Below are 24984 nucleotides of genomic sequence, written 5' to 3' on the forward strand. Positions count from 1 at the left end.
AATTTTTTAAAAATTTTAAAACGAGTATATATATATATATATATATATATATATATATATATATATATATATATATATATATATATATATATATTATTAAACATTTTATGAGGGTAAAAAATAGTTAATTATAATTGTTTTATGAGGAATATTGATTGATTATTAATAATTACAATGTTGGTCAGGTGAATTATTTTATAATTGTGATAGAGAATGCCAAGAAGTAATAAAAGTAAAAAGGACTATAATATTTTTGTGACTGACAGAAGTTTTAAAGTTCATCTGTTAATAACAAGGTGCAAAAATCGGAATCACTGGTATTATGTGTATGTGAGAGCTCGTGAAAAATGATTTACACAAAAATGGATTTAAATAAAAGCATAACCCTAAAAGCAATCCAATATAATATTCGTCAATTAGAAATAACCACAAGGCAATTCCAAAGCATAATTATCATGTTACACTACCATTGTAATTATATGGTGATTCTATGCTACAGTATACAGTTTGGGACAATTATGATGATCCTATTTTGCACCCCGAGGCCAGCCTAGAAAAAAGACTCCCGCAGTATTAGTCATGATGTGCTTTTAAGTTAAATAAAAATTAATAATAATTTTTTTTTCAAATTTTATTTAATTTAAAAATTTAATTTGAACCCACAACCGGCAATTTTTTAATAACTAAATAAACCCTCAGTGATATTTAATCATCACGAGCTTAATTTAACTTAAAAAATATCGGTTATTTTTACCGTTGGATCATATAGAGATAATTAGTTCAATAGTGGATAATGACTAAAAAATAATAAAAGAAAAAAAGTAAAAATAAATGGAGGAGAATAATAATAAAATAAAAAAAGATAAAGAGGGGTCGTTGAATATAGGATAAAAGAAGACTGACGATCACTGGATGCTGTTGGGTCGAGCTCGCTGGCTGCCGGTGATTCAGGATCCGAGGATGATCCTGCTTATTAAGTGGAGGCGAGTGTTATCTCCGTGTATTGGTATAGCTACATACGTGGAGCCTCGATATAAAGTATATAAAGGGTTATGCGGCGAGAGGGAATCAGCGATGTATTATGCTCCACTCTACAGTCCTTCTCGTATCGAACGCGGACTTGAACGCGCGGGAGAGAAGATGGAGATAGGTACAAGGTGGATGGTATTGGATACTCGGATACTCGGATACTCGGACGCTCCACGCTCCACAAACCGCTATTATTTATATTAAGTTTAATGCAACTACGTGACTGAATTCAGTGGGCCTAACCCGCGCAACTGGGCCCTGTATCATTAGTATACACCTATTATTGTATTACTTTGTTCAAGCGCTGAACTTTATACTCAACCCTCCTCTCCCTTTCCTCTGTATCAACAGATATGTTCCACTGCTCCCCGAGACTATCAGCATTTTTTAAATCTCTGCATCAGCAGGTGGAGGTTTATTTATATCTCTATATAATCATTAATTTTAAAACACTTTTTTTTTTTTTTTAATCCACAGAAAAAAGGATCTTGCATATGCAATTTTAAGAAATTCATATTTTATGATTACTAGTATTCCAGCCAATTATTATTATTATTATTATTATTATTATTATTATTATTTTTTTTTTTTTTTTTTTATTATTCTCGATCTATACTTTGGAGCAATATTGTAATTTTTATATTACAAATATTCATTAAAGCCTTTTTTTATTTTTATTATAATGACTGTGTGAAAATTTTACGATGAAAATCTGATTAAAAATAAAATTAATTATTAGAAGAACTGAGTCCTTAAAAGTAAATCTCGGAATTCAAAAATGTTTTCTACGGATCAGCAAAACGCAGAACCGCAACCAAGTGATTATAGGGGTGGCGCTAGAAGTTTCAAATGATTTACATCCTGTCGAAGCCGGGCAAGAGAATATTAAGCTTGAGCAACACACTACACTCTAAAATCTTTAGTCTTAGATACAGGCTTGGCTAGACATGGTACGTCCCTCTTGGCAACATTCAAATATTCCGTAGCATTCATAAATTCATCAGAATACAATACTCGACAGAAATTACGATGCTCTGCCCACCGATTCTTTGACTCTAACTTCTAATTCGAAAACCCACCAGCCCAAAAGTGAAGATTTTATTATTTCCAAAAGGCAATTACATTTATTATTTATCAAGTGATCTTCATCTATCAAATGAAGGTTTTGAAAATTCGATCAGCTAGTTTTAGAGATCAATGTGACTCTTCACTGAACATCAACTGAGCAATCTTAACTCAATATTTAAGTATTAAGTATACTATTGTGTTCCAGCAAGTGCGATCTCGATATTTCTCACCTGACGATCGCACGATCCCCGTCCTGTGATTGCAGATCCAACTGCAATCTTAAATCTGCCCAGCATTCAGCATCCAGAGTGTTGAGTTCTTTTAGCCCTTCTTACCTTCGTATCGCCCGGCACTATCGATCGATTATCCATATAAACGGATAAAATCGCTCGATATCAAGATCATTTAAGGGATCACTACGTTCTTCATTTTGGGATTGTGTTTTTGAACTTGATAAATTGAGTTTTCGCAGCTCCTCACTTTGAAGATACTTTTGATCTATCGATATCGGTAGTCGTTACTTCTTTAGATTTTTTTTTTTCAAGCTCCTAACTCGTAATACAGTTTAATAAATAAATATATTTAGCAAAAATTGGACAAATAATAATATTTACCACTCAAAATCTCCTCCCCTTAGCAACTTTTGCTTAGCAACAAAGCTTCCTAAATTCCCCACCAATTTATTATTCAGTCTGACCGCGAAAATTTGAATAAATGTTTCTGAAAATAATGATAATGGGTATCTGTCTCGCTATTATTTTAAATGTAGTTGAAGGCAAGGTCTCAAGCCTAATTTTAATTTTTATGCGTATCGTAGATGATGTTTACCAATTAGGAATTAGGCTTCAATAAATCAGCTGGCCGGTAACACTTCAAGGACGATTTTAATAATTTTTTGAAGGATTCTAATTATGCAGGTTTTAGACCACAAATTTATAAACGGCTTGAAATAGCAAACAGAGAGACAAAGGGTGAATGAAGGGAAGAAAGATGTGAACTATGAAATAAGGCTGCTGTAGATATATATATGCTGTTTTGTGGTTTGGGTTACCCAAATTACAGCTTACATGTCAGCTAAAATGATTGATGTGTCAGGTAGAAAGTAACGTATTGTGTTTTCCAGGAAATAAAATAGTTTTAAATTAGGTTTGCTCATTGTTTAAGCATACACATAAAATATTTATAAAGGGATAGGCAATATGGAAATTTATTATTAACCTATTAATAGTTTCAAGTTGAAAACTAATAGCAATAGCAAATGCGAATTAACAGCACACAACAATTGCTAAAGCTGGATAATTAATTTATATTTATAAAGAACAAGCACACACTTGTAATGAATATTGATTTTAATTAGATAACTACGAAATTAATTAATAATGCAATATACAGCTGGTTAGCAGCCCGTGCCGAGGATACATATAAAGGTAGGAGATATATCTAGAGCCCGAGGCGTATGAATTTAAGGTGAAGAGGAAGCACAAGAGCCTTTTTGTTTGCTCGGAAATTTTTATTAAAAAAATCTAAAAGTAAAATGCCCCGAAGGCAATCGTTTACCCGAGATCGGAGCAGTATCCAGCGCCTAATAAATCAACAGAAGCGGCGTATTTAAAAGCGCATCAGAACCACTCTGATTGATACGTGTTTAATAATATACATCCAGATAATAGGATTAGATCATCACGTGTGTTGCCTAGAATAACGTTAAGATCAATATAATTCCCAAATCTTAAATTTTGTTTTTATCGCTGCGGGTTATTTTCCACTGATCTGTCCCAGTTGCGGGTGGCTCGTACCGTTCAGTAGATGTCTAATAATATGCTTTGTTCGAGGAGGCTCCCGACGCCGTTTGGTTGTAGTTACCATACTGCCTTGGGGCATCGCACGTACCCTTCTCTTCAATTTATACTATACTTCTTTCCGAGATCTATTTTGTGGATAGTTCCGAGTGTTTCTTCACGATAAATATCTGATCACTATACCTGCTCGTAAAAAAATCTGATAATTCCATAAATGGCCTTTTAAAAAAATTTGGAGCTCTATTAATAATTTATAAAATTGAAGATAGTGTTGAAAAGCCCCAACAGAGGGCGAATGATCGCTAAATCGTCTCCTAACAAGAGTTTAGGAGAGTTCAGTTTTAAATTTAAATCTATGTACCTAAAAAAATAGGAATAATGCCCTGATTTGGAGGAAAGTATCTCCAGTATGGAGATGAAGATGGAGACGAAGAGTAAGATTGGTAGATCGTGTGGCTGAAATAGTTATCAGATTTGATGTAGCTTCCTGATAGTTAATTAACGAGTTCATTATGCACCCTGCGGCCTCTTCGGCATAGGTCTACTTCCTGGCGCACCGTTCAGGATCAGAGAGTAAAGTGAGGCATTGCCAGAGATCCCTGGAAGATAACGGCGGGCCCAGTGGGTGGCGCTGTTTTATTGCATCACGACTCTGGCTTCTCTTTCAGTCCTCAAGACTCGTTCTTATTCTTTCTTGAGTTAAGAACATTAAGCTCGAGCTCTCAAGCTGATTTTAAGATTTTCTCGCTTCCTCTTTCTCGCGAACTAAAAACGTATTTCACTATTACTTATCCCGGCTATACACTGACGTATATATCGAGCACACTCGACTCCAATTTTTGGAACTTTCTCAGTCTAACATTCGATCCTGCTATAACTTATAACGACCTGGAGTATTTCACGAGTATTTCATAGTTTACTCAGGATTTATTGTAGTTACATTGGAAACTCTCGATTTATGTGGAAACATTATTTAAATTAATTTATCGTTAACTAACGATTGAATTTAATCGGTTAATAAATTTTAATCGTCAATAGACTCACATGGGTTGAAGTTTAAGTTTAAGTTTAAGCAGCTGATGGCTGGGTACATAACTAGTATCGCATGTATAAAACTCGTTCGATCTTTCGTCGAGTCTTAAAAGTTTAAGTTGGAATTACAGTGTACTAGTGCAGAGCCAGATGAAGAGGAAGAGGAAGAGGCAGAGGTTCACTAGAATGAAGGAAATTCGACTGTTGAAGCACGTATTCCAGTAGCGCACGAGCGTTTCGTTTCCAAGAAAACGTTGTTATCAGTTAGATCGTGAGCGATGCTAATGGGCCGACTTACACACGGAGTACAAAGAAAGTCTTCTGGCTCTTTCTCTTTCTTCGTCTCTCTTCTCTCTTGGCCGCTACCCCATCAGCACCTCATTCCGTTTTATTATTATTTTTTCCCTGTCCTCGCGTGTTTAGTTTCACTCATTTGCCTGCACTTGCAATAAACATCCCTGTCACGGCATTACTTTATTTAAATAATTAAACATAAGTTCCCAGTTGCTATACCTTGCTCATATAGTAATTATCATTCGTACCACAATAAACGTATTCATACTTACATATTCTCATTTACATCTAATGGAAATCTTCAAGCTTCGGTTGTCTTTATATTCATCGCTCTAATGTAGAACATAAATTTATGTATACATTCCGTGAATTCTTTTAATTATTTCAGCGAATTTTAATTTTTTATTATTGTTATACTAAATAAATTTTTAAATATTTCAAAATTATTTTTCAATCAAAAAAAAAAAAAAAAAAAAATGAGAAAAAAAATTCTTCAATAATTATAATAACTTTATTAAAAAATAATAAAAATATTACTGTAGATAATTGATAATTAAATAATAATAGCCTGTGATGGTTTAGTAAAATAAAATATAAAATAAAGTAATATTAGCCTTGGTTATGTCAACAATCGGATCTTAGCGTTAGGCATACACAATTACATGCAAATTAGATGGTTTTACCAAGTGGATGCGTAACTGCGGATGGTATGAATTCCAACGCCCACACGCATGGCCAGTGAGGCGTGTGTGCCGGTATAAGAGACCCTACTCTTCACCGTATCGTATAAAATTGCATTTAAGTCACAAGGTGTAGGGATACCACACCACATATACAAATAAAAGTATCCTATACGATTTTATTGTCGGAGAAAAGAGCCACGGTGCATAAGCGATTAGCCGGTACTCAGTGATCTCATGCACCTGCCGTTCTTTGCGCGAGGCTCAGGCATCCACCGTACGCCAGCGAACGACAGGAAATCGCGATTGCTCACTTTTTCTTTCTCTCTTTATACTTTAATGTTTAATGTTTAATTATTTTATTAATCCGGATGTCGATATTCATTCACCGAGTTATTCATTTATTTAAACAGTCGTTATAATATAATAAAAAATTAGACTTTTTTTTGCCTTTAATTGGCTGGATTGTAATCTTGCGAGCTTAAATTAAATTACAATAATTTTATTTACGTGCACTAGATATACTTTTCTAGGAAAAACTTGTTAAAATATACACAAACATACATACATTGTTTATTTTTTTTTTTTTAATATTAATTTGTAACGTTTAATGACATAGTGCGGCGTAATAAATAAAACCGGAAGTCTTATAAAGAATCGCACGCACGCGCGCACGTTGAACTTGCTTTTCGTCGATCTTGACAAAGATGTCGTGGTAAATATCATTATACAAGGATCGTATGTAATAAACGAACAACCTCTTCCTGTCACAACTCATTACCATAGTTCTTTTATTCGATAAACTTTGTTTTACACAGCTCATACCGACTGAAGCGCCGATCTGCGCTGTTGAGATTACGACAATTAGCATGCCAATTATAACATCATTATGCACCCATACTAACACTAACACTATATTACTTTAAATATTAATGTAACTGGAGCCCGAGCCGGCATTCTGAGCGCAATAAAGTCATTGTAGTGTAACAAATGTCGCTTCGTTCGCTGTCGACTGTTCGCTGTCGCTGGTGTTCAATTAGATATAATTAACTAAACAATTTCTCGCGGGTAATTGCAATTATCTGGATAATTATTTTCACCTCACAACGGTAGAACTCTGATTATAATAAAACTCAACAAATATTAATGATATTTACAATTATTTTTTTATTTTTTTCGATCCAAACTTTAAAGATGTTTTTAGTAGCTACAAAATTTATATAAAAGATTGCCGAATATAATAATTATCTCAGCAAGTAGAAAAAATTGAGTTTATAAAATGAAAGATTTTATTTTTTTGATGGATAAAAAGCTTTTCAGTATTTTTAAAAATCAAGTTACTTCACCCTTTAAAATGAAAAGATGAAAAGATTCTTTGTAGAAATATTTCCGTTGGCAAGCCCCAAGCAGAGAAAATAGCCCTCACTTATTTATAATAGCAATAGTGGTAGGTTTTATGAGAATAAAATTAAAGTCGAAGGACAGGAGTGAATATGAGCATATTGGCAGGCCTCAAACTCAGGGAGTCAAAAAAAGAAGAAGTCAGAAAGGAAAGGACTAAAGAGAGTAGTAGTGTAGATGTGTAGTTTTGTAGTAGGGGGCTATTAGCTGGCAGATTAGCAGTTAAAATTGAAATTTGCACGGACAGTTCGATGCGCGTCGGCGCGTCAGAGAAACTCGAGATTGGAGAACCGAATCTGCTACGCATTGCATGAGTTCGACGGTGTCTTAACACATAACACATAACACATAACACATAACACATAACATATAACATATAACAACATAACACATGCACTGTGAGACTGGGACTTGAATCTCATCTCATCTCATCTCATCCCATCTTTTCTTCCGTTCTTTTCTCTTCGGAGCTGAAGCTTTCATTATTGTGCGTTAAGCACAGCAGTATTTTTCAGCTATGAAATGAGATATGGTTACGAGGGCCATATACCACCCCGTATTGTTCAGCTGCTTTGCACTCGGCACTCGACAATCGAAAACATTTATTTCGAGTTTCATCTCCTGGCTGCTGATGTAAATTTTATTCCGGTTTTTTAAAGCCATTGACAGCGTTGTACTGTGACGAAACACACAACCACAATACAATGTTTTGTGTTGCTTAATTCGAGGCTACTTTTTCTTATTGAGTGATAGGAATGTTTGCAAGAAGAGTTAATAAAATCAAGATTAATATTCCGGATTACAAGCTCCGTCAACATCTATGTACCAGCCATCAGTCTTTTAACTGGTCAAGGAAGATCTAAAGCTTCTTTACTTAACTTTTCCTCCGCTCTTATTGTTACATCTACACTCTATATCTTCCTGGTGGTCATTTCTCGTCATTCTGGTGATTTATTGCAATATTTTGACACAAAATTTATGAGAAAGATGAATTGACCGACGAGTCTTTATGACTGAAAGTTTGCTACCCTCTTTTCCACCAGTTTTCTGCCCTCTGTCGCCCTCGAGTTGTCGTAGCTTCTACAAACGACCTCACCTTACCCCTATCCTCTTTTTATTCTGACAACGATTATTTTACTTTTTATATTACTCGTGTATTAATCATAATGGATGGAAAAAATTAACAAGTTTGTCAGTTCATCAAATACTTTTTAAATTAAATTTACTACTTTTTATTTTTTTAATCGATGCTTTCATTCCATGCTTACGATCTATACAATGAGGCAACTTCTGGGATTATTTTATCCGTAAATCGGTAAATTATAGCGCCAAGGGCGTACCGGCCAAATGTGTCTCCTATTCAAATGAAAGTGATAAAAAAACAGTAACGCCACCCTACAGTCATTGTATATATGATTTTTATAAGTATGCAGATGCCCATAAAGAACTGGGGGGCTAAAATATTTTTTACACTGCCCATGGGATTATGGGATAATTTTTTTCGATTCGGGAAAGTATAATATTTGCATAAAACTGTCAGTGAGATCAAGAATGCGTGACAAATCGCCAGGATGCTATTTCTGTTGTCTATTATGCTCGATAATTTTTATGATCCCGTACCAGGCATGACTGAGATAAATTTTTTATTTATTTACGTTTTTTTTTTTTTTTTTTTTTTTTTCTGAACTGATTCATTAAACCGCCGAGAATAAATAAAAAAATGTTGAGTGAAACGTGAGATAATGCACGTTAATTTTTTCATTTAACCACCGAGGTAAAATAAAGGGAAAAAATAAGATACGAAAAATAAAAAGTGATTATATTATTAGTGGAGTTTAAATGTTGGTAATGTACAAAAGAGTTACAGATACCAATGCAGTTTATTTTATGCTACGGTCTGATGCTCACGCGTCACGCAAAGTTTAAGGGTCGAATAGTTATGTGTTTGTTGTTTTTATTATTATTAATATTATTTAAAAAAAAAAAAAAAAAAAAAAAAAAAAAAAAAAACTTTTTCATTCTTAGCTCGTTTTAATTCGTAGAAACACTCTTCACTTTACTCAGACTGTCAATACTTTCACAGAAATTTATTAAACTTTATCCTTTAAATTCCACTCGGGCATAACAATTTTTTTACTCTCCAGTCCAATTGATGCGAACAACTTCTCGAGTTTAACAATAATTTTATGCTGTATACTTTAAAGTTATATCTCTCCTCTCGGCGGTACTTGATATCGGCCTTAACAACGCTATTTTAATTTCAATATCTTTCTTTTAACCATTTTAAATATATATTTGAAAAATATTTACCAAGTCAGTCAGGCATCACTAATTATTCGATAAATTTATATTCTCCTCAAGTTATCTCGTAGCTAAATAAAAATAAAAATAAAAACTTTCAACAGCATTACTACAATTACAAGTGACAGTAATAAATTAAAAAAACAATTTATTTTTTGTGAAAATAAATTACAATGATTGCAGAGAGTGGAAGTTTAGTTTTAAATGTTTGAAAATAAATAATCAGGAATATTGAATAATAAAAAAAAAAAAAAAAAAAAATATATAAAAACAACTTGTAATTTATAATTATTCACTTCTATGAATTGTACTTAAAAAGTAATTACTCATGACTATAAAGCATCCGTCTAGTAATAATGCTCTCGTGAAGACGTTCGACGGAATGATAATAAAGGCTGTAAAATATAATGTAGAGTAGGGGAAAGGGAAACCTGACTTTTGCCACGCAAATGTGAAAACACAAGGCTTTAAGTGGCTCAACTAGTCCGACGCTTTGATGCAAGCCGCATTTTAGCACACTTATTCACTCATTTCAACTCTATCTGTATCTTTAATGCCACTTGCATTTGTATTTTTGTATTTATACATTTTATACATTTTATACATTTATATGCATGAGAAACGTGAGTGCTCGTTGGATCCATCTCGCGTATAATCAGATTGTTTCGTCTCAGTGTGTGTAAGCTTAAAATTAAATGCCCTGATCGAGGAGGGGATTATTGTCATTGTACAATAATAAAAAAAAAAAAATTAACTTTACTCAAAAAAATAATTTCAAATAAATTAATTAACAAATAAAATGTATGTACGGTGAAGAGGTTGCACATATCGACATGTATATCCTGACGAATGATAAAAATGACTAATGTATTTATACATATCGTTACGCTCTGAAAGTAAAGTAAAGTTAAATTGGCTCGTGCTCACACGAGCGTAGGTATATTTTCGCACCCACGTAAAAAGGCTTTGCCTAGTCATGTTAATTATGATTATGATTATGATGAATACTCTTTAACTTTATACACACTGTCCCCTTGAAGTGAGGCAATTGCAGAATTGTAGAATTGTAGAATTGTAGAATTGTAGAATCGTGGATTGTAGTTGTAGTTTTCGACACACGCAATGTCGTCCTCTTGTAACCCCTGGGGTAATCAGTCAATTACCCTAATCCCGTGAATATTCCAACGAATAAAAGGCATATCCGAGTATAAAGTGCCGCAACGAGCTGAAGCTCCGTGAGGGGGCGACAGGGGCCAAGATCGTTGGGATGGATTGCAGTTTGCCAGTTTGCCAGTTTGCAGTCAATGAGAATTGAGATCGCGGGTGGAAAACATTAAGTGTGCAAATAAGAGAACGAGGAAAGAGGCGGAGGTCACGCTGACCTCTTCCAGAGTCTCATGCGGAACATTATGCATGCGAGGAATGCGCCCTCTCATTATTTCATTCAGCTATTCCACAATTCAAACTAACCGAACCCTTTTTTAACCGTTTAATTGTTACACCAAACTCTCCGATTCGGATTAATTTCATTTTCTCTGGTCGTATTCCAAGATTACTCTTCACTATTAAATACCCTATTTAATTGATAACATGCTTCATTTAATATTACTTTAATAGTATAATAAGCTCGCTTAATTTGATTTTATGCTTATGTTTGAGGTAGTTGACCTTTCAATAATTAAACGACAAATTTCAAAACATTTAATTATTCTCTAAGAAAATTTTAAATGCGTCACTTTTTTAATTTTTTATTATTTTTATTAAGTAGATTATTTTATACGATTAGCTCAGTCAATAAAAAAAAAAAAAAAAAAAAAAAAAAAATGAATTAGTTATAAACAAATAAAATGTCGGCGAATTAAATATTATAAGGAGCTTAAGAGCGATTTTTAATCGAAAAGATTAAGCACAGAAAAAAAAATTAGTTTTTAAAATTAAAACTTCTAAAAAAGGAACAAGCAAACCTGATAATGAAATATTTAATTAAAGAAAAAATAATTTCCTACAATGACATTAAATTAATTGAATTAAATAATGATCAAAATAAATGTTCTCAATAAGAAAGAAACTCGGACTTAAATTTGATCTTTTATTGTTTTTTATTTGTAATTAGAGTTTATTGATAAATTGACGAAAAATTATCAGTGTTTTTTTTTTTTTCAACTACTATTATTATTATTCTTATTATTATTATTATTATTATTATTATTATTATTATTATTGTTATTAGTTAATTATCCTCGACATTAATAATTAATTAAATCGGACAGTAATAGATAAAAAATTTTTTATTAATGTTAATTATTAATTATTGTTTGATAAAGCGTTAAGTATAGCAATGAGCAAAGTAGTGACTAATGACTTACTGAAATAAAAAAATTTAATGCCCAAAAATATTGTTTATGAAAAAAAATTTTTTCCGTAGATATTTATTTCTATTAATAGTTTTTACTTTAACGCACTGAAGAATAAAAATATTATGAAATTAAAAATATACTTTGATTATTTAGTTATTACGAAATTAAATGATTAATGTAAAAAACCAGACTATTAATTTAAAGCCTTTAAGGCTTTTTTGCTTCATTATTATGATAACAATAATGAGCTATTAAATTTTTTTTTTTTTATTTTTGTGCTACATGTACACGCTCAAGTTTGTAAAAATTGCTCGAATATCTGTTTTTAATTTCCGATTGAACTCTAAATGTAACTATCAAAATATTTAATTATTATTTTAAAAAACAATTTTTTAATTGGCGGGAATTCCGATTTTTAATCGCTCGATTTTTTTTTTGTCATTGGGAATTATGGGAAATTATTTTAAGAACCAAAAGAGTAACCACAATTTTTAATAAAAAATAACAATTGAACATACGTAATTGTACTTAATTTATCATAATTTTTGAAAATATTGTTGGAATTTTTTCCAATAAAATAATATTTTTATAAATAAAAATAAAGTATGCTAGTCTTTCAGATGCCTTTTAATATCCCAGCCCTTTGTGATACATTAATTAACTCTAGAGCAGTCACTTGATTTTAAGTACTCTGAATAATCTATAGCAGCAAAGAACATTATTCATCATAAAACACCATAGATATACGTCGAAAAAATTCTTAAATTATTCAAACTAAGTGTTCAATTTTCTGACAATTATGCATTCAATTATCCGACTGCCCCATTTAATAACACATTGACTGATATGTTTTTAATTTTTTTAATTTGCCTTGTAAAAAAAAAATTACACTTAAAAAAAACGCAACAATACCGAGATAAATAAAATTAGAAATTTTTAATTTAGTATTTTGAAACGTGACAGGCAAATTTGTGATAAAATTTGGTTTGCATGTCAATAAATCAAAAAAAAAAAAAATTTCTAAAAAACTTACTATTTAAAAGGTCATGTTTAGTATTAGTAATGAGGAGCTTTGTAAAGACCAATAGTAAACTTTATCTACCTGACACAGTAACAGAAATTGTAAATCATGATAACTGTGTGTACTGAAGTATCCAACAAGTGTATATTTACTTATAAAAAAAATAAATAAACAAATAAGAATCGTAAAAAAGAGAATATTTTACTAAAAAATAGAAATAGAAAATAAAAAACGAGACTCTAGAGTCCGTTGCATATTTCGCTTAATTACGGTACTTTTCGGACAATACCTGTCGGCCATAAACCCCCCGAAGTGAGAGAGAGAGAGAGAGAGAGAGAGAGAGAGAGAGAGAGAGAGAGAGAGAGAGAGAGAGAGAGAGAGAGAGAGGGACGAGGCAATAATACGCAAATAAACATTAATTTAATATTTTAAGTTATTCATTTGAGTATTCATTTATTTATTTATTTATTTATTTTTTTTGTATATTTTAGTGCGACATAAAGTTGACAAAAAATAATATATAAGAACAGGGTACTTGAGAATCCGAATCTTAACCCACACAGTATTGTAAGGAAAGCGATTGTTGAAGAAGAAATTGTACGCAGCTGTTTCTAAAAAATCGTCGCTGAGTGAATGCAATAGAAAAAAGTTATAGAAAATAAAAAAAAAAACTTTTTTATATTCACCTTTTCTCTCAATTCTTATTCGTGTATTCGAGGGGATGGAAACCTGTAATTTTGTGCATAATAGCACAATATTCATTGATACTTAAAGGAAAAAAACTAAAATAAAATCCATGGGGGAGATGGTACTCATTTCGTCATTTTTTACGAACAGTAATCAACCAAAAAAAGTTGAGAATAAGAATGAGAGTGAATAAAAATTTCAAATAACCGAATTTAAAAAAAAAACACTCGGGATCTTGAAAATTGCCTCAACGGTACTTTTTGCCCTAAGCTAGTTAGGTCCACTTAAACGTCTTTTACTTTCATTTTCGTCTATTTTTTCATTCGAAAGTAAGTGTATTGTATAGATCGTGTACCAGTAGAATGTATAAACTTTATATTGTGCATTTGTTTAGTTTTCAAATTAAATAAAACTTTTAGAGTGGTAATTTTATTCAAAAATATTTATTTTTATTAATAAATAAATAAATAATATCAAATTAATTTATTTTTAGCATATAGAATAAATTTATTTTAATTTAATAACAAATAAATTTATTGACATTAAATAAAAATTATCCAGCTAAGTATTAAGCAAACAAATCAATCAGATAGAAGTATGCATGAAAGTATTAAATTATATATTTTTCCCGGCTATTAAGCTCCCTATAATCAGATAAAAAGGTAATTTTAAACCCCATCAGTTTAAAATGCATATTATAGCAAACCCCAAGTGAAACAGGTAGCGTCAATTACCATACCGAGGCTCGTCACCCTCCGGCTCTTAACTCTATCAATCGTAGAAAAGGCCGGTGATGCCTCCACCTGTGCTTGGGGCGTACCGATGCAAATAGGCACCTGAGGAATTAATAAAAAAGGGTCTAGCGCTTGCGTGCAAGGGGTTATATTCAGATTAGTAACCCTGAGATATTTTATTTGAATAGCGATAGAGTCAGACCTCTCAGATTGCTTTACAGACAAGTGTTTTGTCCCCTTTACCCTTTGAAGTTTATTTTCAGTCAAAGGGGTCGTCCCTCCTAACACTTATGGTTAGCTAATGGTCTATTTGATGGTAAAAAACAAAGCTCATTGAATTTAGGTTAATATTATTAGCTCTTGATAGTTTATAGTTGATTATTCTCCTGTGCAGGCCGTGTTGCATGAGGACATATAGTGGGAGTGCGTCATTAAAATCAATACCTCGCTCTTGTATTTTCCGTCCTGGTTTATCTTGGACGAGTAAAGTAGTAAACCAGCCCTACTACTGCGAGAAGTATTCTCCTTTCCGTGGAACCTTTGGCGTGGGAGTCAGTCACTGAGTAAGGGAGGGGGAAGGTGTAGGGGCATCTCAGGGGGATGAAAGCTCGCTCGAGATAGAGAGGGTAGCAGTAAGTATATGGCGAAAAGGTGAAGGGAGGTCGAGAAAAAGTGTATGTATAAGAAAGAAAATAGTTGACAAAATAAAAAAATAAAAAAATATGAGGAGAGAATGCTAGAGAGTAAGAGAGGTTAGGTACATACACGCAATATCAACGTATAAAAGTAAAAGATACTTGTAGTAGGGATATGTGCGCTGTTTCTATGGCCAATAAGAGCCACTTTAAAATACTTTTTTTTAGTTTAAATCTACCGAGAAACTGCGCATGTCGGATTCAAATCTCAATCCCGTGTAAGTATATTGTGTATACCATAATATACTATATCTATATAACCCAAGGGGAGTAGGGGAGCTTATGGAAATATTATAGTGCGATAAGGTGAGAAAGAAATTAGAAAAAGAGCCAACTCGACTCTGGGTCATGTTATGCTTCACGGGAGACGAGGGTGGTTCAAATTTTCCACGACCAATAAGAAGCTTCTTTAAATTTACTTTTTGCGCATGCTGAATTTTTATTTACAGGTTTTATTGTAAATGTTGTTATTTTTTTAGTTATTCTAGGTACAATTTGGGCCTGCTGTATTGTTCACAGAATTTTATAGCCACCTGCTTAATCCTAATAAAGGTTTTGGGGACAGGTGTACTTTGATTAGATGTCTCTTGGGAGAAAAAAATTGACAACGTCGGCTGGATTTATTATGGGAATCGGCTGGTATCATCAATGGGCTTTTATGATCAAGTAATTATCTCAACACACTTTATATGAATATAATTAATTATTAATGATATTGTTGTGGCCTATTTTGGAATTACTTTTTTTTTTTTTTTTTTTTTAACTATAAATGAATATTTAAAAATTTTTTTTGCATGGTTTGACGTTACCCTGACGATGTTTATCATCAGAGGAGTGATAGAGCCCACCTACGAAGCCGATTTCCCAACAAGCATGAAGAATTAATGCTCGAGCTTGTAAATGAAAGTTGATAACAATATTTATTGAGAGTGTATTATTCAAAACACAAGCTAATGTATAAATGAGGGAGCGGGAGTGAGTGAGTAACGATTGGCCGAAGGTAGTATCTTAAATATGTAAATGAGAGTAGCGACAGTACTCGTTGGTCCCAGAGCTAGTTTAGTCCAAGGTCTATCGTGGCAAGTCCAGCACGAGGAAAAAAGGAGCGCGTGTGACTCGCGGTCGCGAAATGTTCGCTGTAGGCGTTTCTAGGAGTCCGCGAGTGGCTCCCATTGGCTGATATTTTCCCCACCGACGCAAGTTCGAGTCCCCACTTGAGTGGACCTGCCGGGGTTTAATATCAGACGTAGTATAGCGTAGCATCAGCAGGGACTACCTATATTCTCGATTCACTTTTTTCTTTTTCCAACAGAACAGGCGACCTAACGACTCCCCCACTTGGACGCCTGCTGGACGCCCGATGAATGTCCGTGTGCCGCCGGCAGCCTGGACCCTAGTGTAGCTGCACACATGCACGCGACAGCATCTATCCACCGCTGCTGCATCATCATTCTTTATCATCCTAAATACTAAATACTAAACACTAAACATTAAACACTCAATACTGAATACAGCTACTCACTTAATTTCTTCCTTCCGTTTGTTAGTTAATTAATCCAACCTGAAGATCATCACCGACGTTATCAGTGGTTCTAAGATTTTTATTACATCATCATAATCGTCATCAATCAGTCACACCTGGTGATAGACTGACTTGGAGGGATTTAAAACCAACAAACGTAAGCAGATATTAGTTACACACTAAACTGGTGATAATAAACTAGTGAAAGAAAGAGGGAGTTCTGTGAGTGTTGTCATCACCGCGCGTGCGAGCAACATTTTATTGGCTTGGAGCCAAAGCTTGGACAGATTGATGGTAGCGGTGTGTGTCATTTCGGTAGCAGCTATCGAGTGAACGAGCTAAACCAGTGAAACCAACCTGATTCCTGTCAGGAGCCGGGACACGGGACATGGGGCACGGGACGTTGACACAAGTGTGCTTTAATGACAGGTGGTACCTACCTTCTCAATGTCGAGTCTAGACCGATCTAGATCTACACTACTGTCTATCGTCAATCTAGTGTCGTTATTTATTTATTGTGTGTTTTTCTGATTTATCATTATTATTTTGTGTCTAATTTTATATTATTTAAAAAGTGACTGATTTAGTATTTCCTAAAAGATTATTAGCACGTGATGTTGTGTACTTAATTTATGACAATAAAGGATGACAGTGCGTGGAAGATCGTGCAGGTTTCTATTTATCGTGAGACATGAGTGACGGAAATTATTTTTTTTCAGTGTTGAGATATTGAAACTTACCGTGAAATATTTTGGAATACTTGTGGTGATTGTAATGATTTATTTTATCAGTGGTAATATTATTGGATACTTTTAAAAAATGTTTAAGAGATAATTGACGGAACATTGTAAAATAAATTGGATCAGTTACCTCGACTACTTGCGGCAGGGTCTCGGATTCTAGAATCGCGGTGGCGGGTACCGGGGTCTTGACTTTTTCCGGTCTGATAACCGAGAAGGGTTTATCACCAGGCGGACAGTCAAAGATAAAGTCTGCAGGGCTGGCGGGCCTCGACAGTGAAACGGTGCGCCGGTGGGTCGCGGAAGCTGCCCGATCCGTCCGCCAAATTCCTCCAGCTGTTGACGTTCCCTCGAGTTCGCAGCACCAGCTCTTCCAGCAACAGCAGCAGCAGCAACAGCAACATCAACAGCATCAACAGCATCAACAATCCTTGCAATCAGCCCGTCGTCTATCGAGCGACGCCAGTCCCTCGTTAGTTGGTCCGTTTGTCCTGCCCACGTCGATGACACAAACACCCAGCATGCACTTGTTGGAGAACAACAACCTGATGGAAGTCGCAATCGCCCAGCAGCATCAGGCACAACAGCAGGCAGCCCAGCAGAAGCACCCGGGAAAGCAGACCACCAGTCCCACCAACAACAACAACAACAACAACAACAACAACAACAACAACAACAACAACAACAACAACAACAACAACAACACCATCGAGGCCTGGAGGCTCATGCAAACTGGACACCAGTGGTGGAGTCCACCCAACAGCGTTCATCAGGACCAAGAAATGTCTCCCATCTCTCAGCCCAATCAGGTCCAGAGCGTCATTCCCAATCAGGTACAGAGGCTTCAGGCCCAGTCTCAAACCGCTCAACAGCAATCCCAAACTCAGCAGCAACAACAACCTGCTCAGTCAGACATTGATCAGCCCCTAGACTTCTCTGTTGGTTCCATGCAGCAGCAGAGGCTCCATTCCCGCGTTAAAACCATTCATGAGAGACTCCAGAACAGGATGCATGACAATAACAATACCACGGGTGCCGTTGTTAAGATTGTAAACAGTGCAAGAAGAAGTAACAGCCCCAGTGAGGCTAGCACCAGCGCCAGTGAAGATGAGGGAGTGTCTACTGGTGGTAGTCCTTCTGGTCCTTTGAGGGGTGCTGAAAATGGTAAGTTTTTTTTTTTTTTTTTTTTTTTTTTTTTATTTTATTGCCGAAAAATAAATAATATAAGTAATAGAAATGCAGACCAATTATTGACTATAAAACTTTTGGCGTATTGGAAGATTTTATCATAAAAATAGACATGATATAATTTTTTTCCTTAAATTAAAACTTTAATGAAATCAATACAAAATTAAATTCATTAAGATATAGAAATAATAGTTCATTAGTATTGTTATTATGATTGACACCTACGTAAAGTAATTTTGATGAGATCCATTAAATGATAAAAAGTTATTAAATTATTCCGGTGTTAGTTTTTTTGATATTTAAATGGAATTAAGTAATCTGAAGCAACAAAATTGAAACAAATTTATATTTAAACTTCAATGTCGTTCAATAAATATAAGTAATTTTGACATTTGTCGCTTAAATTCGGCGCCTCGGGGTGTTTAATGTAAATTAAATAGTTAAAAGGGTGTCATTATAACGAAAAAAAAATTAAAAAAATATTAATGAATACATTTAAAGTATATGCATTAACCTTAACGAAATAACGTTATCTATTAGGTTTCATAATTAAGTTAATAAGGTGTGACTTGTATAGCATTTTAGTTCATTATTATTAATCATTATTTCAATCATATACTAATATAAATAAAACTGATAATAACTTTTCACGCTTGACGAAAGACACGCGCTGCTATCAGCCGGATAATATAATATAATATCCAAGTATATAAAAAGAAAAAAATTTCTCACTCTTTCTCATAAAGGCAAATATGATTGAGCAAATAGTCAAGTGTTGATAGTCATTCCTACTAAATAAATAAATAATAATCGATGTTTATTCTGAGAACATACACGTAGACCTGGATTGAAATTTTATTAAAAATATTAATCATATATATTTATCTTTTTTTAACATTGATACATGATTTATTTTTCAATTTTACTGTGCATTTGAAAAAATTTTAAAAATACTGCAAATACTGATACGATATCTACAACTATTAAATATATATTTTATAAATGTACATGAAATTATCATCATTTAGATAATATAATAATGATATCATTACTGTACTTGTCATTATATTATTTGTATTGTCTTCAACATACAGTTGGGAGAAAATTTTTTAAGATTTTTTAGATTTTGGCTTATAAAAAAAAAAAAAAAAAAAAAAAAATTAAGAAAATATACTCTGCAAACTTCCGGTTATTGTTTCAGATTGTTAACATTATGACAAAAGTGTATTAACAGTATAACTCTCTTTAATCTTTTAACGGACGTTGTCATTAAAAATTTTTTTCTTACCTTTTTTTGATATTTATTAAGCAAAGATTTATGTCTTTTTTCACGCGGTCTTGTTACACCGAAATGTGATACATTTAAAACTAGCATATAGTTAGATGACTAATAAATGATGTTTATCATGTAATTAAGTTTGTTTGAACGGTGTTTTATTTTAAACGACTCCAAGTTGAGTAAAGATCATCTGAATTCTAAAAATGAATTTCTATTGTTTTAATAAGATTATTATTTATTTACTTTACATTATTTTTTTTTTTTTTTTTTTTTTTTTTTTTGATAATTTTACACAACTTATTACGTCGTAGGTGACTGGTACAATCGACTATTTAAATTATTATAACATTATTTTAATGGCGTAGGATATTATGGTACAAGATAATGAACATAATTACTAATATATGTCTAGGTATAGCATAAAAGATGGTAATAACCATTCGGTATAATCATATTCGTTGCTTAGTCATCTTATTTTCACGTCTTATATATATCCTACAAATGATTTTAATACTCAACAGTCTATGATGATTTTGCAAATACGACTAAATTAAAACTCTATTTTTAATATTATGTTACGAAAAAAAAAAAAAAAAAAAAAAATCAAACAAATTTCAATGATTCGAAAAATAAAAAGACTAAAATATCATTTAATGGTTTAATTTCAAGCTTAGTCATCTTAATTCTTCATTTCACAATTTTCGTCAGCCTTTCAAAAAATTATATATTTTTTTTTTAAATTCTTCCATTATATAGAAAAACTTTTGTTTAATTTATAAATAACAAATGACAATTTTTGAATTTTATAATTTTTAATAAATGCAAAAAATAATTTTTCGTCAATCTTCTCGAGGTATTTACATTTAATAATATTCTCTATCTATACATAAGACCAAGACGTTATTGACCTGCGCGGATTGACGTTTCGCGTCCACGTCACTCGAAAAACCAAGGCTTGGCTGCGTCCTAGATAACGCGGTATGTAATATTAACACATCCGAGTAAAGCGAGATTCTACCGGAAGTGTTTGAACACCAGATTACTTTATTTTTTATTTTTGAATATTGCCGGTATATAAGTGAAGAGTATGAGCCCGATGAATAGTATTTCTTATTTGGTTATATATATATATATATATATATATATATATATATATATATATATATATATATATATATATATATATATATATATTTGAAGAAAGAAGACAAAAGAGAGAAGACAGATCCTGCCTATCCTTTCCGTCGGTCGGTTAGTTCATAAGAGTCTCGGTATAAATAAAAAGAAAAGATGACTTGTCGAATGTTAAAATGCTTAAAAGCGCCTCAGCTTATAGAGTATAGAGTATAGAGCCAACTTTTGGGTTGATAGATCATAGATCATCCACCATCGTACCAGGTAATTAAGGTAACCTGTAATCAGACTGCGCCGACCTACTTACATATTCCCCCTGGTTATATACATAAACTATAACTAAACTACAAAAGGCTTGCTTTTTTTTTTATTCCGGAAGCTCTTGGTCACGTCCTCGAATTATAGAATGCCAGCGGGGTTAGTTTCTAATTTCTCAGAATTTTAAAATATATATCACGACCACGACATCTCCTTTATGCAGAATAACCGAGGCTTCTTTTAAGAATTCTTGCGTAATACCTGCTCTTGATTCCCAAAATTTTAGCGCCGATATTGCACAAGGGACTAATATTAATTATTTTTCAGAAAATTTATTAATTAATAATTAATAAAAATACAGCCAAAGACCTTGAAAACGTCTCAAATGATTAGCCGCCGTAATGACGACAAGAAAACAAATAAATAAAGATGGTGGCTCGTGATAAAAAAAGAAAAGAAAATCCGGGGATGAAAAAAGGGTGAGATAAAAAGGGAGTAGATAAGATTTGTGATGTGTTAGTGTGTGTGGGTATTTGTGAAGAACGTGTAGACACAGTAACATGTTGGTAGAACGCAGGTAAAGCCGGTGGATAAATCTCACCTTGGATAGGTCAGGTTGCCCTCGGATTCCAATAAGAAACGAATAGGGTCACGTGGCGACCTCTTATCTCTTTCTCCCTTTTATTTTAGTTTTTTCAGCTTAAACTACTGGTGAAGCTAAACTGGCTTCTCCTTTTCTTCTCTGGATCGTCATCTCATCATCAACCTTTCCTCTTACATACATATGTGTACCTCAAACTTTTGTGTGCTGTGTGTTATATTGTCTATTTGGGCGCCAGAGATGACTCCAGGTATACGGTAACCCTTCTCCCTCGTCCCTCGTCCCTTCCCCCTTCACCCTTAGTATCGCCGAGTCCTATACAATAATCCCTATCCGACAAATCACCGCGACACGCGACCAACTTTTCTCTTTACTCTTTCTTTAAACATTCAGGATGTAGAATATGTAGGATGTAGGATGTAGGGCTCACTATTGTGAGTAGAGGGTTTACCTACCTATATACCAGATTGCCACGCGCCCGATTCCTCAACAACAACAATATCTCGCTTTTATGCATACATTTATATTTCTATTATCATTTTCAATAATCTTTATATTATATATTAAATTATTTTATGAGATAATTTAATTTGATGCGTTCTCATACTTTGTTTCAAATCGTCGTGAGAAAAATCAAATCTAATGTATAATATATTATAAATATTTAATATAAAGAAATTATTTAGCAGCCTTGATATATGCATAGAAAGGAATAATTGCCTTAATAGGTAAATTAACGATTTCCATTTGCTTTATTACAATATGCCCGTTAAGTTTTAATAACCAACACTCGCGTATGTATATTCGTTCGAGCTGGTTGTCATGTTTTATAATTGTTTGTATATAATATGTATGCATTAGTGTAATGATGAGTACGTTGCATATGTATGGATATATTATATCTTATATATATATATATATATATATATATATATATATATATATATATATATAAATATATATAATTGTATATTGGTATAGTTCTGCGAGCTGACTTGTAGCGTGGTGAATATCATTTCAAGGACCTCAAGGAAAACTTGTGAGCATTTGCGAACCGGATAAATGATGAAAATTACCATATTCATTGGATTGTTGGCTCCGCCGAGGTATGGTGCAGGTGAGCCGACGATCCGTATTTGGATATCGCATGCTAATCCTATAAACGGGGGGAATGGATTGCTTCGCTGTCGTTGTTGAGAAAGATCGCTAACACTCACTGCTCACTGCTCACTACTCGCTACTTATTTAATGTAATAACATACACCGTATATTATTGTAAGTAACTAACTGATGCTTGTTTATTGTATTTATTATTATATATACAAATATAATAATGCCTTTTTGATAATTAATTTTTTACGGCCGTTGCCTTTGGGAAAATTTTTATTGTAATTTGCAATGTTATTGTGCTCAAACACAAATATATTTTTTGCAACCCCTAGGTTGCATATTATTATAATTTGCGGAAACATTATGAAACTAATGAGGAAAATTTTATATTACAATTTTATTATATAATTTAACTAAATTTATTTTAATGATTCTTCCTGTAAGGAAAAAATTTTTATTTATCCTTAATTATATTTAAAAAAAAAATTAATTTTATTGTAAAAATAATTTAATTTTTTTATAAAATTGTTTGAAAATATGACTTTATAATAAAAAGAATGAGTGAAATTTCATGGAATTAAAATTATGAAGCCATATCTGTTTCAAAATATTAATTTAATAATAAAAATAATTTTTTTTTGCACGGGTTATTATGGGACTCACTATTATAACAAGAATTTAAAATCCTCTGTGCTGTATAAACTGTCGAGTTGTAAAGGTATGTCATATATGATAAAAATGCGTGTTGTTGCGCGCCAACTACAGGAATTATGCACATGTGAGTATGTTAGATCGAAATCTAACTCGTGAGACTTGCTTCGATATATTTCAGCATTGAGTATGTACATATATATATGACATGTATTGAAAAATTGATACTATAGATATATATATAGTCAATAGTATATTTTATCCACAGTACTCTTTGGGTCATTGTTTAAGAATGTGAGGACAGGGAAACACTTTGGATTCCAAGTTTATTGCGAAAAGTAAACTCATAGCTAATCCTTGCGGATATATATATTTTATTCAATTCTTTTATATAAATATAAACATATATATATATATATATATATATATATATATATATATATATATATATATATATATATAAATACAGTGTATACCCTTTTGATACGTTCCTCATTGCCACTCGCATTCCAGTACCAGAGTCGAGTAAGAGCTAGCCTAATGAGGCGAGAGAACAAAAGGCTTCGAGGCCAAGAGTCATGGCAACACCTTCGAACACGATTTGGCAATCATTTGATCATTGTTACGTGTTAGTATTTTACTAATTCAAAAGACTCTTTTTTTATCCTCCACCATTATTTTAAACGGTTAAATTATTTTTAATTTTATACCTACATAATAAGAGAAATTTTATAGTTTATACCGTTTGCCTATTGTCGCTACTCATTACTTGCCTATTTTTTTTTTTTTTTTTTTTTTTACTCATCACCTTTTTATTCTTTTGTACTCTCTGGAATTTTATTTCTAAAAAAAAAATTGCTCCAATTTTTATTTAAAAATAATTTTCTTTTTAATAATAATAAATAAATAAATAGAAAATATTTATTAAACGCTTTTGAAAATGTAAATAATATTAATCTAGATTTGTTTGATAATAAATAATTTATTAGACAATATAATAAGTGAATTTCACTTTTGCTGCATTAAGCTACAACTAAAAGATATAATGAGCTCGTATATAAACATTAAGAATTGAAATTTAATACTATTGCTGTTAAAAAGTTAAATTAATTAAATAAAAGAAAGCCAGTGATAGTAAATAAATTAAAAATTAAATTGTCTAAATAATTAATTGTTATCAATAATTTGTTATATATTTTATTAATTGAACAAAAAAGAAAAAAAAAAAAAAATAAAAGGTAAGACTAAAAGAAAGTAAATTTGGCGTGACAGTACGGAAGCGTTCGCCTGTAAGCTGACTCTCTCGCACGACCGATCATTTCTCGTAGCTGGTCATTGTGGTTTTACCCTGACAGTGTATACACAATGCGCGCATCCTGCATGAATTTCCTTTCTCGCGTCAC

General features: G+C 32.6%; 1 protein-coding gene across 1 annotated transcript in view; it reads left to right on the forward strand.

Annotated features, from left to right (window-relative positions):
* Positions 1-16495: 16495 nt before the first annotated feature.
* Positions 16496-24984, forward strand: part of LOC141529772 (uncharacterized) — a 69681-nt gene continuing 61192 nt past the window's right edge. The window contains exon 1 of the mRNA XM_074246465.1: positions 16496-18524. Coding sequence (XP_074102566.1) covers positions 17864-18524 — 661 coding nt within the window. The 5' untranslated portion in view covers positions 16496-17863. The remainder of the gene's footprint in view (positions 18525-24984) is intronic.

The sequence above is a fragment of the Cotesia typhae genome, unplaced genomic scaffold (genome assembly GCF_013202065.1).
Source record: "Cotesia typhae breed Kobodo isofemale line unplaced genomic scaffold, CoteBio_Ctyphae contig_48, whole genome shotgun sequence".
Taxonomy (NCBI): domain Eukaryota; kingdom Metazoa; phylum Arthropoda; class Insecta; order Hymenoptera; family Braconidae; genus Cotesia; species Cotesia typhae.